This window comes from Peromyscus eremicus, chromosome 17 (genome assembly GCF_949786415.1).
Source record: "Peromyscus eremicus chromosome 17, PerEre_H2_v1, whole genome shotgun sequence".
NCBI classification, from domain to species: domain Eukaryota; kingdom Metazoa; phylum Chordata; class Mammalia; order Rodentia; family Cricetidae; genus Peromyscus; species Peromyscus eremicus.
Genome location: NC_081433.1, coordinates 36,402,994 through 36,427,410, shown reverse-complemented (window position 1 = coordinate 36,427,410; position 24,417 = coordinate 36,402,994). Strand labels below are relative to the sequence as shown.

Genomic DNA, 24,417 nt, shown 5'->3' with positions numbered 1-24,417 from the left:
CAAATTAGTTTAAATTAAAATCACAGCCAAGATTTAATTTAAAATTATGCTTGCTTTTATTGACATTAGAACAGCTCTTTTAAATCTATAGTCTTGATTCCAAGGTAATTTAAATAGCATTTAAACAGCATTCGGTCGTTGAGGAAGGCATAAGTTATAGTATGCATCCTTGTTCCAAAAGTCTGGGCTCTTCCATCCACACCAGCCCTAGATTTGGAAGGAGGGAAAGAAAACCTTTTATAACACAAGACTCCATGATGGAAACTGACATAAGACTCAGATACTGATCTAATTCAAGGATTTTCTAGTGAAGAAGGGTAACTTCTTTTGTCAACTTGATACAAGCTGCCATCATCTGGGAAGATGAACCTCAACTGGAAAAATGCCTTTGTCAGATGTGCCTGTGGGGAACTGTCTTTATTGATGATTGATGTGGGAGGGCCCAGTACACTGTGGGCAATGCCACCCCTGGGCAGGTGGCCCTGGGTCATATGAAAAATCAAGCTGAGCGAGTCAGGGAGTGGCATTCCTCCACGGCCTTCAGTTCTTGTCCCGACGTCTGGACTGTAAGGTGAAATGAACCCTTCCCTCTCCAAGTTGTTTTGTTTAGGGTGCTTATCACAGAAATAGAAAGTAAACTGATAGATTTTTAAACAGAACAAAAAAAAGAGTCTATAATACTTAACTCTAGAAGTCATCAAAAAAAAAAAATCACTTCCTTAGAGCAACTGTTAGTCCAGACATACTCCATTGGTTCTAAGATACAGGCTATCAGTGGCTGTAATAGCTTTACTGTAAACTGTTTTACCTAGTAGTCTATAAAAGGCCACACATATGTGCCATTCAGTGACACCTTAGACATAATGAAATGCGAGACCCAAGCCAGCCCCTTGAGTTCTGTTTTTATTTTTTATCTTCATAGGCTGTCTTCCTTCCAGTCTTCATTTCTGTTTAATCCTTTCCTCCAGAGAATAATTTTTAGTGGTTTTATTATAAATAAGAAAGTTTTATGAAATTTCTTTGAGGGCCACTCATTTTCTCTTTGAGACAAGAGTCTTAAACTGTAGCCCAACCTGGCTTGGAACTTACCACACAGTTTAGCCTGGGCCTTGAACTAGTTGTACACCTCCCACCCCCATGCTGGGATTATAGGTGTGTGTTACCACGCCCAGACTGATTGTGTTAAAGGAAGCTGATGACTGGCCTGTATTACATTGAGGTCAAAAGCAATGTGGAATACTTCGGCTGAGAGCTGAGTTACTCCTCTAACTGAAGCTGCTGGAGGCTAGCAGGGATCTGGAGTCTATAGACTAGTCTATAGACTAGAGTGTATTAGTTCTTTTATAGTACGGATGAGGGAGAGTTCACTGAACATGTTCTTTTTTCCTGTCTTTCTTGTTAATTGTCAAAATTTAAACAAGATCAAAATAGACAAAACACTGCACACTATCTACGTTGGCCTTTTGAATACTCTCATACAGACAGGCCTTCTGGTAACCAGATCTTTTGTTTTTTTTTTTTTTTTAAAAAAGACAAATAGAGAAATAGGCAGTGTATGCCAAAAAGGCATGGATATGGAGGCTGTACTTCCAGACAACCAAGCTGGGAAGTCAAACAGAAAGGCTCCAGTGGAGTGTGATGACTAATCTTGGTTGTCAACTTGACATACCTGGGAAGAGGGAATGTGAACTGAGGAACTGCCTGTCATCTGACCTGTGGGCATGAGTGGGGGCATTTCTTGATGGCTAACTGAAGGAGGGCCTAGCCCACTGTGGGTAGTGCCACCCTTTAGGAAAGTGATCCTGAGTTGTGTAAGACAGCAAGCTGAGCAAGCCATGGGAAGCAAGCCAGTAAACAGAGATCCTCCTCAGTCTGTTAGTGTCTGCCTCCTGTTCTGCCTTGAGCTGGCAATATCAGCCTGTGTAAGTGTAGGCCAAATAAACCCTTTCCTCCCCAGTCGTGCTGGTCTTATCACAGCAGCAGAAAGCAAGCTGGGGCCAGATGGTCAAGTGAGCAGAGGCGGAGTGCCCACATTACAGCTCCGGGATCTACTGGAGTCACACAGTCAAGAGACCACAGTGGCTTTGCCCAGGCTTCAGTTTGCTGTAGGCACCAGAGAGTTAAAGGGCTTTCTACAAAAATGTGACTGGCAAAGTTCTCAGGGACAGTAATCAGGGATGACGGCTCCCTTTATGGCTCCCTTTATCTAACTGCCGCAGGATAACCCCAGCATGGGCAGAGCCCAGTGATCAGCCAGAAGCACGTTTATTCCCGGATCACCCCTGATGGAAACAATTATGGTTTCTACCTGCTTTCAAGATAAAAATCTGGAACCGGGCGGTGGTGGCGCATGCCTTTAATTCCAGCACTCTGTAGGCAGAGCCAGGCGGATCTCTGTGAGTTCAAGGCCGCCCTGGTCTACAGAACGAGATCCAGGACAGGCACCAAAACTACACAAGGAAACCCTGTCTTGAAAAACAAAAAGACAAGCTCTAAACCGGGGCTCAGCTTCTCTGCCTGTCCTCCTGCGCCCTCCACACTGGGCTAAAGCTCACGTAGCTCGAGCAGTTTGGGGAACAGGCTGTGCTTTCCCTTCCCTTCATCTAAGGGGTCCTTCCACAGCCTTCGAAACCTAAACCTGAATACTTCTTGTCTGAGAGTCCTTTTGGACTGCCCTCTCCCTCTCCAGTAGACGGAGAGCTCCTTAGAGATGCTTAGGACTGTGGCTGACATCGATTGCATACTAATAAATGCCAGAGGAGTCAACATTTGGCTAGGAAGGGAAAATGGTGCTATTATCTAAAATATTGCCTTATTTATTTTGTGTTTGTGGAGGTCAGAAGACAACTTGCAGGAGTTGCTTCTTGTCTACCATGTGGGATCTAGGGATCAAACTCAGGTTGTCAGGTTTGGCAGAAAGCATTTTTTATCTGCTGAACCACCTCACAAGCCTTTCATATGAGAATTAGCTGCTTATAAATCAATTTAGATTTATACCCCATGTAATCAATATTATGTCAACAAATACTTCTAAATTTGCTCAACTTTCGGTCTTGATAGAATGATTATGTTATATGTACATGAGAAGTAGTCACATCTTCATATGACTGGCATTTTGTTTATTATTAAGGGTGTGTGTGGATCTGTACATAAGGTGTTGATCCCTGGAGTTACAGGTGAGCCACATAAAGTGTGTGCTGGGAACTGAACTTGGGTTCTCTACAAGAAGAAAGGGCAAGAGCTCCTAACTTCTCAGTTACTCTCCAGTCCTGACTTTAAAAGTCTAAAAGGTTATTCTATTATCCTGTTTTAAGACATTGATGAGACAATACAACTGTATGTGCTATAAAATCTGCAAAGGAAATGCGTCTATCATGTTCTATTATGAAGTTTAGTAATAGCAAAGCTTTATAAACGTTTTGTCTTTTGTGGTTTCTGCTATCTTTCCTGTCTTCCCTACATAGAATACAAGCGCACAACAGACTTAGAAACACTGCTGTGAGGACAACTGCGCTTGGCTTATTATCTTTGTTAACAGCCAGGCTGCGGTCTTTCATTTCTGGCTCTTTGCCTTGTGTCTTAAATTTATGTGATATGGATATTTACCTTTTCCAAGATAACTTGCAGATCTTCCGCACCTGTATAATGTGGGTCTAGAATTAGAAATTTTATCTGCCCTGTAGTTTCATTCCATGTGACTCCTAGTATTGTGTGAGCCAATACTCCTCCCCCTAGAAAAAAAGAAATATATCATAGGGCATAAATTAATTTCAATTGTTTATTTAGTTCAAATAAAAACTAATTGTTTTGCCTATTAATTGACTTAATACAGCATTAGAACAGTCTGTCCAATATTGTAAAAGATCATGATGGCAAATATATTTCAAAGAATAAGATTATATATTTAACAACTACTGTGTTACACATGGGAATATGTAACAAATGCTGTAATCATATCTATAATCATATAAAGTTTATATTTTGTTGCTATATCCATAAAATTCTCCAAAATCAACTGAGAAAGGGCCACCAAGAGCCTAAACTCCTCCCAGTGCAATAATGATCACTGAGGTACCCCTCCAGGCTGATGGTCTTGTATCTGCTGAGCATCCCTAGCCCATCCACCCAGTAGGTTCTCTGTGATATTCTGCTGAGCATCCCTAGCCCATCCACCCAGTAGGTTCTCTGTGATGTTCTGCTGAGCATCCCTAGCCCATCCACCCAGTAGGTTCTCTGTGCTCATCTGCTGAGCATCCCTAGCCCATCTACCCATCTCTGTGATGTTCTGCTGAGCATCCCTAGCCCATCCACCCAGTAGGTTCTCTGTGATGTTCTGCTGAGCATCCCTAGCCCATCCACCCATCTCTGTGATCATCTGCTGAGCATCCCTAGCCCATCCACCCATCTCTGTGATGTTCTGCTGACATCTACCTACCTCCATTTCTTACACACTAGTGTCATGCATCTTCTATTGTTTTTCAGAGAATCATGTATCTTTAGCTCTGTTAATCAAATCTTGTTTTACAAGGAAAACCCAACGAAGGTAAGTAGTCTGTTGTCCACAAAACCAGCCAAGCTGGCAACAGAGTCATGACTCATGATGCTTAGTCAAGTGGCTATCACCATTTAAAAAATACTACCCTTGGCTCATGTTAAAAAACAAAAACAAAACAGTTATTTTCTCTTTAGCATTTGTTTTTGGTTACTAAAGCTTTTCTGCAGCTTTTCTATCCTTTGGATAGAAATGTTTACATTTTTATTTTATGTGTCTGTGCACTACGTGATGCACTCACTACCTGCAGAGACCAGAAGAGGCACTGGATTCCCTGAACTAAAACTGCAGGCGACTGGGAGCCACCATGTGGGTACTTGTAATTGGACTCAGGTCTTCCAGAAAAGCCACCAGTACTCTTGGCTACAAAGCCATCTCCCCAGACCCAATTTTAAGATATTTAAAATGACTAGTTTTTATGTAACATTAAAACGTTATACAAATAAATTTTACTTATTCTCCACCCTGCCAAAAGAACCCAACATGTTCAAAACACCTTACCAATCATTACTGGAGTGCCCACATTCTGGAAATGGTTGGCCAGTTCCCGTCCTTGAGAGGCCATTTCTGAACCTTGGCTAGATGAAAAGAAATCATCTCCTATCAGATAACTGTTTTCAGCACTCAGTCAAGTAAGGAGTTGGGGGAGGGGGGGAGAGTAGCACTACTTTCAATCTTTTTTGTTCATGGATCTTGAAAAAAAAAAACATTAAGTGTAGGGACCTGATTCAGATGCAACTTAAAGCAACATAAACTAACATTTTAAGGATACTAACTAGGGAAGAAACAAAAAGACTCCAGCTTTCTGCTTCCTGCTTCCGACAACATAAAGCTTTTTTTGTTTTGTTTTTTGTTTTTCGAGACAGGGTTTCTCTGTGTAGCTTTGTGCCTTTCCTGGATCTCGCTCTGTAGACCAGGCTGGCCTTGAACTCACAAAGATCCGCCTGGCTCTGCCTCCTGAGTGCTAGGATTAAAGGTGTGCACCACCTCCGCCCGGCAGGTTTTGTATTTTTAACATGAGATTGAAACTAGTCACTGTGTCCTTTTTCAAAGCCTATATGTTCTGTCTTTAAATTGGGATCAGTAACAGCCATCACATGTACAAAATAGAGGAGATTCTAGGACTAATATATTCTTCTGTGAAAACCTCAAAGTGTTTTCAAGTGTATCCTATTTCATGGAGTATTTGGACACACTAAGTCCTTTTCACTTTTGAGGAGAGAAAGACAGAAGGAACAGTACATATACTCCTCAGCATTCTAAGCTGAAAATACTGTGAGTAAACAATTCATCTAGTATCTCTAACTATGAAATATCAGAGCTTAGCAACACACCCCACTTGTTTCCCTTCATGAAAGGTTAACTGGAAGCTAAGCCTTGTTGATACTGCCCTCTGTCATCAGTCTTGTACTGCATATTTGAAAGATCAAATGAAAAATCCACAAGTAATTTCACATCATTATAAATAAAAAAAAATGTATGCTGAATCATCATCAGTAGACCCATTACTTTTGTGGAGGTACCAGATGGTGTAAGACCTGGTAAACTCCTGGCTGAGCAGGCAGCATACAAATGTTTTAATGTATCAAAACATTCTATAATTTCTTAAAACACTTATTTTGTGAATGTGCATGTGTATACCTGTGCCATGGCACACATATGGAGGTCCCATGAATTAAACTCAGGCTTGGTGGCAAGTGCTTTTCACCTCATCAGTCCCAAACCTCAATTTTTTTTTGTTTTGTTTTTCGAGACAGGGTTTCTCTGTGTAGCTTTGTGCCTTTCCTGGATCTCACTCTGTAGATCAGGCTGGCCTTGAACTCACAAAGATCCGCCTGGTTCTGCCTCCTGAGTGCTAGGATTAAAGGCGTGCGCCACCACCGCCCGGCCCAAACTTCAATTTTTAAAACTTTGTCTGCCATTATTTCTTACTGATTTTCACAATTCCAATTGTGAGATCAAATATACTATAAGTACTTGGAGAATAGGCACTGTTATTGTAGTTATCAAAACAACACAGTTTAAAATGTAAGCCCATGGAAAAAGTCTTTAAATATTTAACGTAGTATTTAACAAAGTAGAATAAAAGTTATTCCCAGTTTTTTAATTTATTTTTATTTTTATTTTTCTGTTGTACCTGGGAGTTAGGTAGGGTGGGATCCCTAGTAACTGGTTTGCCTAAAGTAGTTGGTTATTATACTAGGCATAGCCAGAATCCTTCTCTGGGGTGGTAGCTATGGCCCCCCAAACCACCTAGCCCAGTATATTGGGCAATGCACTCACTTTAATTGACAACCATGATGTCCCTGCTCAATGCTGCACGAGTGTGGCTCCTCAGTCCTCTGTCCCTCTATCTCAGCCTCTAGGGCATATCTGTCACAGCCTGGGGAATTTCCAACTCAGGAGTATTCCCTGCCTGAACCAAGGAGCTCTTGTCTCTTGGATTTTAGTGTTGACTGCAATAATGTTATATTTTATTTAATTAGTAAATATTTTATACTATATGTGAGAAATGAGAGTATAACATTTATGGTGATGAAATTAAAACTTCTTAGACGTTTAATAAAAAAGCAAGTTATGGTCAGAGAAATTGATATGTGCTAATTAATATTTTCTCTTATTATTAGAATTGTAGAAAATGTAAGTTGAATATATTATTTGTATATTTGTTGGTTTGTTAACATGTTAGCAAGAAACAGAACAAAAGTAAAACATAATAGTCAGTGATCAACATTTGGTTTTCTCCTTAGAAGACTTTCTGAAGATTTAAACATTAGCAAACTTCATTTTGTATACAGAACTTTACCCAAAGATATTTCTAAGTTTTCCATGTATAGACTAAAATTAGGTCCAGAGAATACATGTATGTATCACAGCTTGTTTTTTTTTTTTTTTTTTTTTAAAGAGACTTATAAAGCAATGAGCTAATGAGCAAGAGCAATGATTGGAAATAAATAAGGAGGAAATGCCATTTTTCTATTACTTTAGAAAGGATGTATCTGGTTTATAAAGTGTCCTTACCTAACAAACAGTATTTTTGAAGTGACACCAATCAGTTGGTTTAGCACCAGCTGTACTTCAATAGATCCAATCCATTGCCGTGATCCCACAAATGCTGCTGGCTTGTCCCCGGCATCAACAAGAGCCTTTAGTATTAAAACACACAAAATAAAAACGCATACGCCAGACAGCTATTAAAACCACATTTAGGGTATTTTAATTAATTACCACTAAAACAATACATTTCTTCAAAATAAAAATAAATCTATGCCACGGGGTAATAATAACTATCAAGGGCATATTAAAAGCTGGTTTTAATTTCAAATGGCAAGTTCTGTACCTGCTGAATTTCTCTGTGTGTTGGAATGGACCTCTCTGTGTATCCCTGATGTCTGAACCATGAGCAGATGGTCTGTAGGGACCGATAAGCACAGCCCCAGCCATTATCATCTATCCGATCCTGCATATAGTGATGATAAGCATAGATGCCCTGGACCACACAAACCTATAAAAAAGAAATGTCGTATTTATTAAAGACAGAAGTACATGCTCTGTAGAACCACCAGAGTCATGTTTACTGTTTCAGAGATAGACTTTTAATTTAGACCAGTGGTTCTCAACCTGTTGGTTACGACCTCTTTCATAGGGGTCAACTAAGACCATCAGAAAACACAGATATTTACATTACAGGTCATAACAGATGCAAATTTACAGTTAGGAAGTAGAAACAAAAATAATCTTATGGTCTGGGGACACTATAACATGATGAACTGTATTAAAGGGTTTCAGCATTAGCAAGGTTGAGAACCACCACTTAAGATCCTTATAAAAATGCCTTCACAGAACAATGGCTTAATATTATACATTTTTGGCTTTTTCTTATAAGACCAGAGTCCTTTCCAATGGACCTACTAGAAAGATATGTGTTCTGGCTTAACAATGCTAGCTCCTATACTTTCTTCTCCCCTTTCTTAATTTAATTAGTTTTAAATATGTCAATGGTTATCTGATCATGAAGCCTTATATTTTTCTTGGTTGGAAATATCCTTTTCCCAATTAATTTTACAGCATGAACCCTTTTCCATTCAGGCCTCTGTTCAATGCCAGAAACCATCCATGACCAGCCTACTTAAAAATGGCACGATCACTTTCTCATGCCTGCCCTTTGTCCTGGCTATCAACTCTCTCCTGACTTCATGTAAGTATGTATGCATGTATATACATGTATATAAATATATATATATTTCACATATAACTGATTATATTTTCAATGTCTGCCTATCCACACTAGCACATGGGCTAGGCTAGTAAGCCTATGTTGTACCTTATTCATTTCTAGGCTCTAATTCCACAAAAGGCAGGTCCCACAGCTGATAAACATGCTGCCGCTGAGTAAATGACTGAAGGAAGGAAGGAATAAAGGAGTACACAAACGAACAGAAGTAGGTTCTGTACAATGGGACACAGGAACAACGCTTCCGCGGTTTTGTAGACCTGCCATTGACTACAGCTGGTGTGTGTTATCAATGACTAAACGAACAGAAGTAGGTTCTGTACAACGGGACACAGGAACAGTGCTTCTGTGGTTTTGTAGACCTGCCATTGACTACAGCTGGTGTGTGTTATCAATGACTAAAATGGGGACTGATGTCATAAGATTCTTCCTGGCAGTATAATGCTAAAAATGAACTTTTGACAAAGCACATTATTTTTTAAAACTCGAAGTTGTGAGGAAATACAGGGCACTCACAAGACTATTAGGCAATAGACTGACAAGGTGGAAACTGAAAATGTAGAATCAGATTATTTGGTAGGAAGAAAACTGGCTGCTCCCAAAGGTATCTGTCCTAACCTCCAGAACAGCAGCAATCCTACTTCATGCATATGATTAAGGACTGAATTAAGATGGACAGGTAGGAGAGTTACTCTGGTCTAGCCAGGGAGGCACTAAATGCATGCACATGCATCTTTATCACAGAGGAACAAGAGGAATCAGCTCTGAATGCTGTGACCACAGCCAAGGAATGCTAGCTAGCAACTGTCTGAAGCTGAGGAGATGAAGAATGGATATTCCTCAGGAGCCTGTGGGAGGGAGGGAGGATGGCCCTGGAGATACTTTTAGTTCAACTAAGTGATACTAATTTTGGACTTCCGGCTTCCAGAACTGTGACACAGACATTTCTACAGTCTGCAGCTACCCAGTATGTATCATCTGTCACAGCCTTTACAGCAAATGAGTCCTCTGCTTTAGGACGTCTTCCTAATGCCTTTTTAAAAAACAAACAAACAAACAAACAAACAAACAAAACAGCAAATGAGTCCTCTGCTTTAGAATGTCTTCCTAACAGTAGGCAAAGATCATAAACATATGGTGGATGTTAAATAATTTTCTAAAAGATTGAAGTGCCATCATATATAAATGTAAAAATACTTAAAAGTGAATAAAACAAAAATCTTTCAAATTAAAATTATAGATTACAATAAAAGTAGTGCTTTATCTGCAATTTAAAACTCTACATTAGAAAACAGGAAAGATTAACAAAAGGCTAAGTTCCAACTTAAGAAATCAGAAGAAACACATTAAATCAAAGAAACAAAGTAAAACACCAAAATTAGTGAGACAGAAAACAAAAGTTATAAAGATAACTTTTCAAATCAAAGGCAAATGTTTAAAGAAAGGAAAACAATCATAAAGTGATATAAAGATTAAAAAGAAAATACAACTATATGAGGAATTAAGACCTAGGTAAATATGATAATGCCCTATAATCACTAACAAAACTGAATATTATTAAGAATATTCACAGAGAGGCTGGAGAGAGGGCTCAGCAGTTGAGAGTGCACACTGCTCTTGCAGAGGACTGAGCTCAGTTCCCAGCACCCACAGCAGACAGCGCACAACCACCTGTTAATCCAATTCCAGAGGGATCCAGCACCTCTGGTTTCCACAGCCACCTTCACACATGTGCACAGACACACACACACACACACACACACACACACACACACACACACACTCAAAAATAAAATCTCTTAAAAAAAAGAATAACTCACAACAAAAATGCTAAGTCCAGGTTGTTTTTCAGGCTTTTTATATCAAATGATCAAGAAAATAACATGCCAATCATATATAAACTCTAGAAATTTAAAAGATGGAGCATTTCCCAAATCATTTAATGAGTTGTGTGTCACTGGTACATTTTTTTAATTAAGAGAAAAGAAAACTATAAGGAAATGTCAGTTACAAATAAAGATTATATATACATAAATCAAGACAGAGTTTCTCTGTGTGACAGCCCTGGCTGTCCTGGAACTCACAGAGATCTGCCTGCCTCTGCTTCCTGAGTGCTGGGATAAAAGATATGTGCCACCACTGCCCCACAATGAAAAAAAATCTTAACAAAATATTATCAAACTGAATCCAGCAGTGACTAAGACATGATAATGAACACAGTAAACTAGATTTCTATAATAAGCACATCCATTATTACTGGGAGATCAGGTGAAGTGTTTAGGGGCAAATAACATGAAGTTTATAACTTTCCCTGAAATGGTTCAGGGAAATAAAGAGACAAAAATTAAAAATAAAATAGCAACTGTTTACAGCTGTTTCACACATGAGACATGAATGGGACTGTTCACAAGAAGACTGCCTAAAATCACAAAAATTCTGGAAAAAGTTATAAAAATGTTTATTATACAGGAATCAAGATAACTAAACCATAGCGAGACCAAATAAGATGAATTTTAGATATAGAATGCTGAGTAAAAAAGCTGTAGAAGACTACATATACAATGGTAAGATTTTTATAAAAGTCGAAATGAAACCAATATTGCTAAAGTAATGTATACCTTATAGTATACATACATACAAAGCTCTTAAAAAACAAAAATGGGAGGGAGAAGGATGAATGTGTCTCTGTGCAATGGCCCTTTAGCATCCTTGGAAAACTATCCCAGGATCCAGTGCAGATACAAGATCTTGGATACTTAGGCTCTTTATGAAAAATGGCACAGTATTTTTTTATAACTCATGAATGTCCTCCCACTTACTTTAAATAATCTCTAGATTACCTATTTTAGACAAAAACAATGAAAAGACTATAAAAATGGCTACTACATTTTCGAGGAAATAACAGCAAGGCAACTTCCTTTTTTTATATTTTTGACCTAGGATTGGCTGAACACACAGATGTGCAAGCAGCAGGTGTGGAGGCTGACTGTGTAGAAGTCACTGGGGACTGTGGGCTGAATGCACAGATGTGCAAGCAGCAGGTGTGGAGGCTGACTGTGTAGGAGTCACTGTGGGACTGTGCTGAGGAGGTAGTGAGGAGGCAAAGGAGCAGACAAGTTGGTAATGTTCTGGTTCTTAACTGAGTAGGACTCTTAGTTATTCATTTCTTTGCTATGCTGTGAAATATACATGTATGTCACACACACATATGTGTGTGTATGTACATATACATACATATACATACACACACATATGTGTGTGTGACATACACAGGTCAAATATTATAAATACTAAAATAAAGAAATGCCTTTTGCACTTTGTAACATGGATAAGGAACTGGTTCTGTTGTCAAAAATCAATCAGCATGCACTTAATGCTTTATGATCTTGGGCTTTTTGTAAACAACTATTAAGAATTTAAAATAAATACAGGATGCAATATAAACCATGGAGTTCTGAATCTAGTTTGAGAGAAAAATATTTAAGTCAGGAGCTTGTAGAGGGCCACTCAGAGTTCCACTGTAACATTAAACACTATTTCTTACTCTATGATTCTGTGACAGAGCAAGAGTTGGACAATTTAGGTTTCTCAGGATTTCTTCCGATCTTCTCCAAGTAAGTGAAATCATTTACCATCTCTAGAATGTTGACTCTAGACTCATGGGTTACATATAATGGTGGGTGTTCAGCTAATGCTACACCAGAGGAAGCCGGTCTGTTCATGCAGATGGGGCTGTTACGGCTAAGACGAAAACCTCTGTTCTCTCTCTGTGTTTACTCATTTTTGAGTCTTAAGATTTCCTTACGAAACTCCCGGACACTCAGAAGGTACTGAAAGAATGCCATCCAAGATGGCCAGTCACATTTTCTTCCTTTGTAATCTAAACTGAGAAGTGCACAATAAACCCAGCAGTAAGAGCAGAGGATCAAGGTGAGAAGTCAGGCTGAACAGCTCAAAGAGGAACAGGAAGAAGTTTTACACAACTCAAACAAGGCCGGTGCAGAAGGCAGGGGCTGACCACGCCAGGAAGGGCTATCAGGACCAAACACACAGGGCAGCAGCAGCAGAAGGCCAGCAGAGAGCCTGAGCCAGCTCCAGTTTCTAAGAGGCCTGGCTGTTCCTGTGCTCCCGCACCTGGATGACAATGAGATTCTTTTTACTGGCTTTCATGTACCCTTAATTTAACCCCTGTCCTCACTCTCCACAAATCCAGTTATCTAAGCACTTATATCGAGAGTCTGCAACCAGATACAAGCTGTATAGTACAGAGGGCAGCGTCTTAGCCTTGTCCACACTGTGGCTTGGGGAGACTATGCCCTTAATTAGCACGATTTGTCAGCTGCAGAATGAGAAAAAAAGGAACAAACCTTTGGAGAAATCAGAGAATGTTATTTTAGTAGGAGAAATGTGGTAAATACTCTCCATTCATAACCCTTTTAGATCATTAATTACTGCTATCTTTTTTGAGGCAGGGTCTTCCTGGCTAGCCTGGACTTGCTGAGATTAAAGATATGTGTACTACCACTCAAAGCTAATTACTGCTATTTTTTTAAGAAAACTTATTTTGTATGTGTAGTGTGTGTGTACGTGTGTGTGTGCATGTGCGTGTGTGTGTGTGTGTGTGTGTGTGTGTGTGTGTGTGTGTGTGCGTGCGCGTGCTAGAAGGCAGCATAGGTCTCCTAGAGTTGCAGTAACAGCAGCTGTGAGTCACTTGACATGAGTTCTGAGAACCAAACTCAGGTCCCATGGAAGAACAGCAAACACTCCTAAATACGAAACCATCTCTCCACCCACTAATTACAGTTATCTTAAAGGAGGTCTTTTTGATTTTTGTTGTTTTGGTTTTGGTTTTTCAAGACAGGGTTTCTCTTCTCTGTGTAGTCCTGGCTGTCCTGGAACTCATTCTGTAGACCAGGCTGGCCTCGAACTCAGGGACCTGCCTGCCTCTGCTTCCCAAGTGTTGGAATTAAAGGTGTGCGCCACCATGCCTGGCTCCCCAAACAAGGTCTTAAACAAAGGCTTAAAAGAGACAAGTGATAAATTATTTTTTAGGGATGACACACAAGAGGAATCTGTAGCATGAATCTTAAAAGGTCTTATTAATAAAAACAAACCTGGAGCCAGGTACTGGTGTGAACCCTGAAAGATCAGAGAAACAGAACAAGCCATATCCAACCTTACCTTGCCAATTCCTCAGCTAATCTTGTTTCCTCAGACTGAAAGCCTGAGTCCTCATCTGAATGGATCTCAGCTGAACTGCTGCTAAAAGCTAAAAGCTTAAAAAGCCTCTAGTTCCTGGTCCTCACGCTTTATATACCTTTCTGCATCCTGCCATTGCTTCTTGGGATTAAAGGCATGTGTCACCATGCCTGGCTGTTTCCAGTGTGGCTTTGAACTCACAGAGATCCAGAGGGATTTCTGCCTCCAGAATGCTAGGATTAAAGGTGTGTGCTACCACTGCCTAAACCTATGTTTAATATAGTGGCTGTTCTGTTCTCTGACCCCCAGATAAGTTTATTGGGGTGCATAGTATATCAACCACAGGAATCAGTTCTTAAAAACTTCTCTTGGGAACCAATCCAAAACAGTGAATGACAGCAATTGATCAACTCTTATAAAAACTAGTTAAACTCACCATGCTACCCTCTATGTTAGGCGGACTCAGGTAAGTATGTGGGTTTCTAAGGCAGCCATCTTTATATGGTTCATCTGGAAAGTGATAAGCGTTAGCTCTTTTGAAATAAGGTCTGTCATGAGGCAGATTGAAGAGGTCATGTAACTCCTAAATAAACCAGAATCAATAAACAAAGAAAAGAATTTTAGATTTTTAGTTAAAACACTCAAACTCAATACTTATAAGACAGAAAATATGTTAGCTATAAGCTTTCAAAAACATGACTTGAGTCACCAAGGTCAATTGGTGAGTAGACTGAAACCAATTTACACCCCTCTAGCAGAAACTAGAAGGAACGACAGAAATGGGAAAATCACCTGTGAGAATTGGGATGTTTTGGAAATCAGAAATTATAATTCACAATGAGATGTCAAAGGACTTTGGACAGCCATGTTTACAACACTTTAGACATGTAAGTGCACTCAATAAATACAGAGTAGAAGCTTGTGATTTAAAACCAACCAAGATGGCATGAATAGAAACATTTACCAATGTAACGCACCATTTTCTCAACCTCATAGAAACATACAATACTTATCCTAAAAGTCTGGCCAAACTCCAACGTACTTTAGTGGTTTTGACAGGTCAGCTTGCACAGTATCTGAAAATCCATTTATCTCTAATATTTGGGCTTAGGAGCAGAGTTTAGGGCATAATTTGGTGAGTGCTAGGCAAGGCCACAGGTCCAAAAGACATTTTCTAAAACCAGTCCTTCTGTTGATAAATCTCATTTCTTTAAATGCTGGACAGGTTTTCTCCAAAACTTCTCTAATGAAACTTAAATAACCTTATTTGTGGTTGACCTATTACCGTGTATCGTAGTCAGAATTAGCATGGATTCCACCATTGCTTTTGCATTGTCCTGTTGTCTTTCTCAAATCTGGAGCTAACCGAGGGGAAAGGAACTTCTTAACATCCATCAGCTACTCTAGGCATGTACTTTCCATTTCTATTTTTCACTATGAAAAACGGTAACACTTCACAATTATATGATCCACACTGAGCACTTGAAATTAAAGCATTACATGCTATACTAAAGTAATATGTTTTCATTACTAAACACATCACAAAGAAATTTCAAAAAATTTCTGTACAGTAGCCCATTTCTATATTTTTAAATTAAACCATAAAATAATTTATATTTACTATAAATTATAATTAAGCACAAAATGAACAAGAGACTTTTTTCTCATAATAATGATCCACTTTTACCTTTCTATAGGCCTGCAGCTGACCATCTGGAATTCCTGATGGATATAAAACTGTTACGAGATTTTTTTTCCCTGGCAATAGGAAGTGCAGTGGTTCAGGGACTACAATGGATGTTCCTTTCATATATCTCAAAATGCATTTTTCCACATCAACTAGTTGATTAAGAACTGCATCCACTAGAAGTTTTCGAACTCTGTAGAAGAAAATATTTAAGTGAATTAACAAAAGGTATAGATGCTAAAATGAAGATGTGTAGCTCTGAATAGAGTAAAAAAAATTCCACTGGACAAGGTTTGTCAAAGTCTAAATTACGCAAAGTCAAAGTAATTGTATTTGCTCTGGGTGGATAGAGGGAAGCCTTCTAGGTTTCGGTGTGCTTTCCTATCTCTTCCAAATAAATATTTAACTATTCGATGACTCTTAGGTTGAAAACAAGGAGTACATCACAGTAAAAGTAGCCCATCACCCCAGATATGACTTATGTCCTATTTTTAAAAGAACTGAGTTCTGATTACTTTATAGAAGGGTCCTCATTTAAATGTGGCATTAGTACTATAAAAATACCTACTTTCCCCATGTTTCTTCGGGAGCAACAGATACAACCGCATCGATTGGCAAGCTCATATTAATGTAGTGGTGTTCTTCATTTTCCCTTTCAATGATGGGGGTTACAGCTCCCAGAGAGGTCGATATTTCCAGCATGAGCTCTATGTTTACTATTTGTTGCTACACAGACAGATAGTTAAGAGTCAACTTGTGGAACATTAAACACTGAATCTAAAAGGTAAATAGATTTTAAAGGATGATATATAAAGCTACATTATAGATAGTAACTGAAAGGACCAGGCAGATGCCATCACAGACTGCTCAGTCTTCATTCAGAGATCAGGCCTCAATTTCAGTTTCCTGAGACTTGAGCAAGCTGTTTCTGGGAGGGCTGTGAACAAAAGACATAGTCCTTGCAGTAGCTCCCTTTCTGCACGATCTCTGACTGCTCAAGGTTCAGCCAGCTGTTTACTGTCTGGGACGCCACACCAACTTAGAGCTACGTGCATGGGTCAATGTGACAGCCTGGGTCATTGAACCAGCCCCCACAGTCAGTATGTGCTTGGCCAGCCAGCCTCCATGGCAGCTCAAGGACAAAGCCTGGGACTTGTCCAGGCCTGTCCAAAAATGGTAACTGTAACCCCCAACTAACCTTAGCCACTGTTCCTATGTAGTCTGTAGACTCCAAGCCCCCCTTGCTTTAAAAACCCTGCCCCATTGCTGCTTGGGGTTTCTCCTGCTCTGCTGCTGCGTCAGACAGACGGAGAGTCCCAGGTTAACACGCAATGCAAAGACTCTTTGCTTTTGCATGGGATTTGATCTCTTGCTGGTCTCTGGGGACTCTGGGTACAACAGTAACTACAGGAAATCCCTTTCTGCTTTAAAATAATCTGCATGAATATAGTGAGTGGCAAGTGAAGATGGAATCAGACTGTCCATGTTTATAAGTGTTAGAGCCACGTGTAGGGCACACTGGGTTATTATGCTATTCTTTACACTTTTGCACAGACCTAAAGTAAAAAAAAAAAAAAAAAAACACCATCAGATAAAATTGCTCAGCAGCTGGATTTCTGTGAATTTGAAGCCAGGCTGGTCTACTTATCAAGTTCCAGGCCAGCCAGAGTTGTATGAGTGAGACCCTGTCTCAAAACAACAAACCAACCAAACAAAAAGTACCCAAACCAAAGAACTATATGCTCTCGGTCTACAACAACCCTGAAATTCCTTTCTGTGTATGGAACAAATCAGCAGAATTAGAGGATGCTAGAGTCAGAGAATCTTGGAGTCTTCTCACTGGGATCAGTTAGAAAGTTTGTGAGGCCGAAGTGGAACTAGAAACAGAAATACAATTTATACAGGTAAATATGAATGTGCATTTAGTGTGTGAGTGCTTGTGTGTGCACAGTAAGCATACATGTGGGTGTTCCATGGAGAATGGCTGATTCCCAATCTGGAACAGGGAAAGTACATGATACATCTGGACTAATGTATTTGATCAAAGTAGGGAACACCAAAAAGAAAATTTCAAAAGGCTACCAGACACACCGCCTTCCATGAGATATTAGTTATAATGGAAAACAGTACTTTACAGTGGATACAACTGGTAAATGCCATAAGTAACAGACACACTGCCTTCCATGAGACATTAGTTATAATGGAAAACAGTACTTTACAGTGGATACAACTGGTAAACGTCATAAGTAACTGACAAATATGTCAACATCACCAACTCAGAACACATGGAAAGCATCTGCTCGTCTAATATGGTATGCTAGGACACAACTTCTCTAATATGCCAGCTAAAGATATGGGAATCTAATCACAAGCACAAAATGACCCCATGCTGGGGAGCATACTGCAGAATAACTACCATGCTCCTCCAAGTGCATACTCTGAGTAATTTCCAAATCATTATCTCTCAGCCATGGTTTTTATACACTCCGTGTTTTTAATTTAACAGTTCGTCAGTGTATCTCAGTGGTGTCTTAAATATAACCCAAACTGAACTCCTCTTCCCCCAAATGTGGGCTAATCGCTGCTATCTCCTGGATACATCTGGAAAGAGGGTACTCAGCTGGAGAATTTCCTCCACCAGACCGGTCTGTGGGTATTTTCTTGATTGCCAAGTGATGTAGGAGGGCTGAGCCCACTGTGGGTGGTACCATCCCTGGGCAGGCAGTTCTGGGTAGTATCAAAAGCTGGCTGCGCATGAGCCAGGAGGGCAAGCAGCTTTCCTCCCTGGTTCCTGCTTCTGTTCCTGCCCTGCCTTCCCTCGGTGCAAGCCTGTGATGCAGACCTGTAAACCCCAAGCTGCTTTTGGTCCTGGGGTTTATCAAAGAAGCAAAAAGCAAACTCGAACACCCACTTTCCATGTCTACTCAAGGAAGGAACTAGTTATGCCATATTAAATTAGTCCCAAGTCAGTCCATTGTGTCTCCTAAATATGTCTACATAGTTAGTGTTGACTGCCGACTTGACAGAGTCTAAAATCACCTGGGAGATGGGCTTCTGGGCATGCCTGCAGGGGATGGTCTTGATTAAGTTAAATGAAGTGGCACCATTCCCTGACTGGGATCCTGGGCTGTATAATTAAAGGAACTGAGCAGCAGCACACAGACATGCTTTCTCATTCTACCCAGCTGTGTCATGTCCCTGCCGCCTTGACTTCCCCTCCAAGAGCTAAACTAAACTCTCCTAAGTCACTTTGGTCAGAGTATTTTATCACAGCATTGGGAAAGGAAGTCAAGACAGCGGTCAGATCTCACCACTTCCATCTTCATACCCAGCGGATTAGTTAATGCCTCCTGTCCAGCCTAGAAAAACACTGCAGGAATAACTTTGTATAACTTCCTGCCTTGGAGAATTGTCTCTGGAACTTATGCATGTGGTGGGCCCCCATAACACTGGTTTAAAAATCAGCAGAACAAACAGACAATGTGAAAAAAAGAACCCCTTCAACACCGTCTTGCATTACATGATGTATCACTTTATCAAGTTTATGAATGGGTCCCTTTCACTTACTTTTAAGCAATTTGTAAACCTACTCAAATCAGTTTTGGTTTTGCAAGATCAAAACAAAATAACACCTTCAAAATTACACACTACAACAAGAAAAAAATATTTAGATATGTAAAACAGGCCTCGATATTCTAGAAGGGCAAGATTAAATTATCACCTATACCTCACTTATCCAAATGCAAGGATTTAATTTTTTTATCAGTAGAAAAGACAGATTTGCTTACCATGTCTGATAACTTTTTGTCTTTCTTTTTTATGAATTTTCGCTTTGTATCCTCTTCCTGCTCCAATCTAAAATTTTAATAAACAAAGACATTTACAAGCACGGAATGATGCCTTGAGAACATCTGCAGAAACTCTTTAAACACTCACTGAATGAAGTGCACTATGTTCTTACAGGTCGAGCTGTCAGTGAGCTCTCCCGTGCTCAGGTCGCTGTTTGGCCAGAGATACACGGGGCTGTTGCAGATTCTGAACACGAGAGCGTCTGAAGACAGCTTGCTAGTGAGGTCATCCAACACTTGTTTTAGTGCGTTCTTGATAAACATTTCTAAATGAGAGGCGAAATAGTCAGCGAGATCGTAAACTTTTGACACGAATGGTTTTAAACCTAAGGCAAGAGCAGAGGAGAGCGAACCTGACTCCCAAACCCCCTCCCCTAATTTTCAATCACTGTCACAATTCTGGCCTCTCTAGCTGTACAGTTCTGAGACCATAAATTCCATCCAATGGCTTTTAGCACAGCTGTAACAAATTATGACCAGTACTAACGTTTTAAAAGCTATCATTACAGCATTTTTCACACCCTCAAAGAGACACCCTGCCCCCCTTTGCAGTCACTCTTCACGCCCCTTCACTTTTCACCCCTTATCTCCTGAATGTCTGACTCTACTGTCACAGAAGGCATGTTTAGGGATGGTTTCATTTACCATCAGGGAGTTAGCTGTCGCCCTTCCAAGCTCACGTTCTCCACCCCCTACTCTGACCACTCTCCCTCGAGCTTCAGATTTAACCAAGTGCTCCCTGGAAACCTGAACACGATGTCCCAGCCAGCAGCATCTCAAAAGTACCGCATCTCGGCTGTAATTTCTCACACTCCTCCCTGGATACCTTCTATCTCAAGAGTTCAGCATCAGCCTCTGGCAGAAACTAGAAGACATCCTGGGATTTGCTTCAGCAAGATCCCGCTGATTTTCTCCTCCTCCAGGTTTCTTCTAACACTCCAATAGACTACAGTGTTTAAAAGAGTTGGGCACCAGGACATGGGGTAACACACACTTACAACTCTGTCAGGTGTAGCCCCAGGCAGTCTATTTACATTGTGTTCATTAGGGATATTTTACCCGTGTGTGTGTGTGTGTGTGTGTGTGTGTGTGTGTGTGTGTGTGTGTGTGTGTGAGAGAGAGAGAGAGAGAGAGAGAGAGAGAGAGAGAGAGAGAGAGAGAGAGAGAGCGTTAGTTTTCTTCGAGACAGCCCTAAAGGTTCATAAGGAAGGTTAAATCTCTTAATTTACACAGAGATGCCCTGTGGGCTAGAAAGGGAGTTAGAATACAGCACCTAAAGTTGAATCCCGTTTAATTTGAGTTTAGTTTATTTTTCTTATCCTCAATATGTATCACTATAAATTCAACAACAAAAGAAGTTTTGGGAAGACGTACCTTTAGGAGGGGCTAGCTGAAAAGCCAAATCAAAGCCTCCTCTTACTCGGAAGAGTATATCCATAGTTTTGGGAGACCACCTAGAACAAACGAAACCACAATTCCCTTGTAAAGCAAGACAAACCCATCTTCACATAAGTTAGAATCTACTTCAGTTTAGAATACTCCATTAATTTTTCACTTATTTCATGAGTTAATTCTTTATGCATAAATATACCACGAATATACCTGCACATTCTAAAAAGGGTTTTTATTCAAACCTTAATTCCGTACTGAAATCACCTAGGCAGCTTAAAATTCTGACACCCAGGAGGCACGGCCAGAGATTCTAATTAATTGGCATGAGGCTGTCCCAGGCACAGGAGCATGTAAAAGCCTCCTCTGCTTCCTTTCATAGTGATTACAGTGTGAAAAATCGGTTCAGAATCAACGCACTAATACTTCTAATCATGGTCTTGATGTACTTGGCAATGACATGAAAACATCAGCAGTAAAAAACTAGTTTATGAATGTGACAAGAACACTGGGCCTAATGTGCTGAGAGAGTGTGGCTAAGTCACTGAGAGCAAAGTAATTACCGAGGGTGAGAGCAGACACTGGTGGACCTCTCCATCTTAAAAGGTCCAACCACGATTTTACACTTAGAAAATACCCCGAGATTAGAGTACAAGGATGCTAACCCAGCCACCATAGCTAGAGAAAGCATGTTAGACAGAATTCACATGGCCTGGGTCAATGTCACCACTGACAGAGAGAAAAAAGGCATCTCAAAACGGACGAGACCAGCAGTTCTTAATTTGAATCCATACGCTGAGTTTCAGGTAGCAAATGAGTTACGACAAAAGACCTGTATCATAATGTGTTTATGTGTGTATGTGCGGGGTGGAGGGTGGATCTTGATGTTTCAAAGATTTTATCAGATTCTTACAATACGTCCTGAACAGGCTGAAGAACTACAGTACACAGTGGGAACCTGTGATGCTCTGAAAGAGAATGGCCTCCCATAGGCTCATGTTTGAAGACTTGGTCCCCAGTTGGTGGAACTGTTTGGGAAGGATTAAGAGGTTTGATGCAGCTGGAGGAGGTGTGTCATGGAGGCAGGCTTTGGGGCTTCAAAAGCCTCCCACCATTCTCAGGATGCTCTCTGACTCCCACGTGTGGATCAAGATGTGAGCTCTCGTCTTGATTTGCTGCTCCAGAGGCTTTGCCACGCCTCTGCCACATCACCACAGACTCTTAAATCTCTGGAACTGAAAGTGCAAGTAAACTCTTGGTCATGTGCATGGTGTCTTATTACAGCAATCACAAAGGTACTAACACAGAAGAACCCTATCCTGAAACAAATGGGCAAGTACTCACAGCTATTACCTGGACACTGGACTAAATGACCAGACATGGGGTGTATATTACCTTTGATCTACAGAACCTTAAGAAATAGGTACCACTATAGTTTTGTATTTTGTGAATTCCTTGTCACATTTCTGTAAGAGTGATAGCATTTATTTATTTTATACACTATAACCTGTTGAAAGATCATACCATATGTCTCCATTTCACTTCATTGAATTTGCCCTATGCAAATAAAAAAGTTCAATATGTAATGCTGTCCATTTATCCTACTATTGTTTATCATAAGAAACCAAACCCTAAAGAATTGGAAAATATTGTGAGAGCTACCAATAAGAAGTTTTTTGTTTGTGTTTGTGTGTGTGTGTGTGTGTGTGTGTGTGTGTGTGTGTGTGTGTTAAAGGCAGGGTTTTCCTGTTAAGCTCTGGCTGTCCTGGAACTCACTATGTAGTCCAGGCTGGCCTTGAACTCCAAGATTCACCTGCCTCTGCCTCCCAGGTGCTGGAATTAAATGAGTGCACTACTACCACCTGGCCCAGTAAGATGTTTGATAAAGAACAATACTACTATTTGAATGATAAAGAAAGAACAATACTACTATTTGTATAAGAAACTTAAATAAACTGAAGATTTAAAAGACAAGCAAGAAACCCCGTCTCGAAAAAAACCAAAAAAAAACTCCCAAAAAAAAGATAAAAGACAAGCAAGAGTAAAATTTAAAATAAAAAAATAACTCAGGTACTTATTGTATGATTTTGATTAACTTAATCACTCGTGTCTGTTCTCTTCTGTAAATTTGGAAAGAAAGATATAACTTCACTGGGATATTATGAAGACTCCTTAAGAAACCATATGTGAAAGCCCCAGAGTCTCTTGAGGTTTCTGAATCAAGATCCTCTCTGAGGATGTAATACTTAAGCTGAAATCTGAGGGGCAAGTAAGTAGCTATTAAAAGAAGCCTTGAAATTTCCAAAGGAAAGAGGTATACGTATGTACGTACCTACGTGCGTGTGCGTGTGCACGTGAGTGTGCATGTGCGTGTGCGCGCGCATGTGTCAAAGTGCCCATTCCAGGCAGAGTGACCAGTTGCTGAAGGCCTGCTTAAAACAACATCTAGGAAGACAGATGTGTGGTATATGACTATCATGCCTACTACACTTGGCAGGTGGAGGCAGGAAGATGGGGATTTCAAAGTCGTTCCCGGCTGTATAGCCAGTCCAGGGACAGCTTGGGTTTTGTGAGACCCTGTCTTAAAATCAAATCAAAGCAAAAGATTACTTAGAATATGACCCAATAGGATGACAATAGAGGCAAGGACCAAGGTCAAGACGGTAAGGGTAAAGAGGGTGCTATTATAGACACTCGGAAGTAGAACCCAAAAGATTTGATTATTGACTTGAGATGAGGCACATGTGTCAAGTGCTTGGTGGGCACAAGACGGGTGAGGTGGGTTATCTGCAGAGACGTGTATTCTGAAGGAGGAGTGTGGAGAGAGGGGGTGGAAATGGTGCGTCAGCTCTACCACGGCTGAGTTCGAATGATCTATTTAAAAGGAAGCAGTTGACTAGATTTATGAATTGGGTTCAGAAGAAAGGGAAGAAAGCTCAGGGTGCAAAGTATATCTGAAGAAGACAGACATCTGCGGTACAGATGGCGGGACCTGGCTGAGCTCGGAGACTGAGCGAAAACAGGGAGAAGGCGACGCCACGTCAGCGAAGGGAGCAGACTGGGGGAAGTTACGCCTGTCTTTCCAAAATCAAAAGTTCTTCCTTCTTAGCTTCCAAATACGCCGAAGAGTGCCTCACTGTCAAGGTGCAATGACTGATCCCGAAGGTCGGGTGTCCCGGTGCAGCTGAGGCGGCTGGGGGACCCAAGTGGGGAAATTCTGCACCGCCACCGGTGGCCCCTCGGGGCCTGCTCCTCCCAGAGGGCTGGAGCTATTCTCCTAAAGGTTGCCGAAGTCCTAGGAGGAAACACGGGAGGGTCACTGACAATCGGAATCACTTACCAGGTTCACCACCTGGAGATGACAGGGATGACGATGTCGCGCAAGTCAAGGTCCGCCCGGAAGTGGCGTCAACGCTCGCCAAAGGGCGGGCTCCTGCCGAGGGACTACAACTCCCAGCATGCCTCGCACCAACCACCGCAGAGCGTACCATACTGCAGCTGTTCGCCA

The 24,417-nt window shown here is 40.7% G+C and overlaps 1 protein-coding gene across 1 annotated transcript; it reads right to left on the bottom strand.

Annotated features, from left to right (window-relative positions):
• Positions 1–32: 32 nt before the first annotated feature.
• On the bottom strand, positions 33–24,364 carry Ufsp2 (UFM1 specific peptidase 2). The gene is made up of 12 exons (XM_059245058.1): positions 24,250–24,364; positions 20,895–20,974; positions 19,609–19,786; positions 19,461–19,527; positions 16,241–16,398; positions 15,673–15,865; positions 14,422–14,568; positions 7,893–8,057; positions 7,574–7,698; positions 5,054–5,130; positions 3,607–3,731; positions 33–207 (listed from the first exon to the last, which is right to left on the bottom strand). Exons 2-12 carry the CDS (start codon positions 20,956–20,958, stop codon positions 121–123), a joined length of 1,386 nt encoding a protein of 461 aa, XP_059101041.1. The 5' UTR covers positions 20,959–20,974; positions 24,250–24,364; the 3' UTR covers positions 33–120.
• Between the last annotated feature and the right edge of the window lie 53 nt (positions 24,365–24,417).

Bases quoted from the DNA above. Each gene is read 5' to 3' on its own strand.
- Ufsp2 (XM_059245058.1), bottom strand. From the start codon at position 20,958: ATGGATATACTCTTCCGAGTAAGAGGAGGCTTTGATTTGGCTTTTCAG. The intron at 19,528-19,608 runs GTGAGTGTTTAA...TTAAAATTTTAG, and splicing joins AACATAGTGCACTTCATTCA to ATTGGAGCAGGAAGAGGATA. The intron at 3,732-5,053 runs GTAAGGTGTTTT...CTTTTTTTCTAG, and splicing joins GGGCACTCCAGTAATGATTG to GGGGAGGAGTATTGGCTCAC.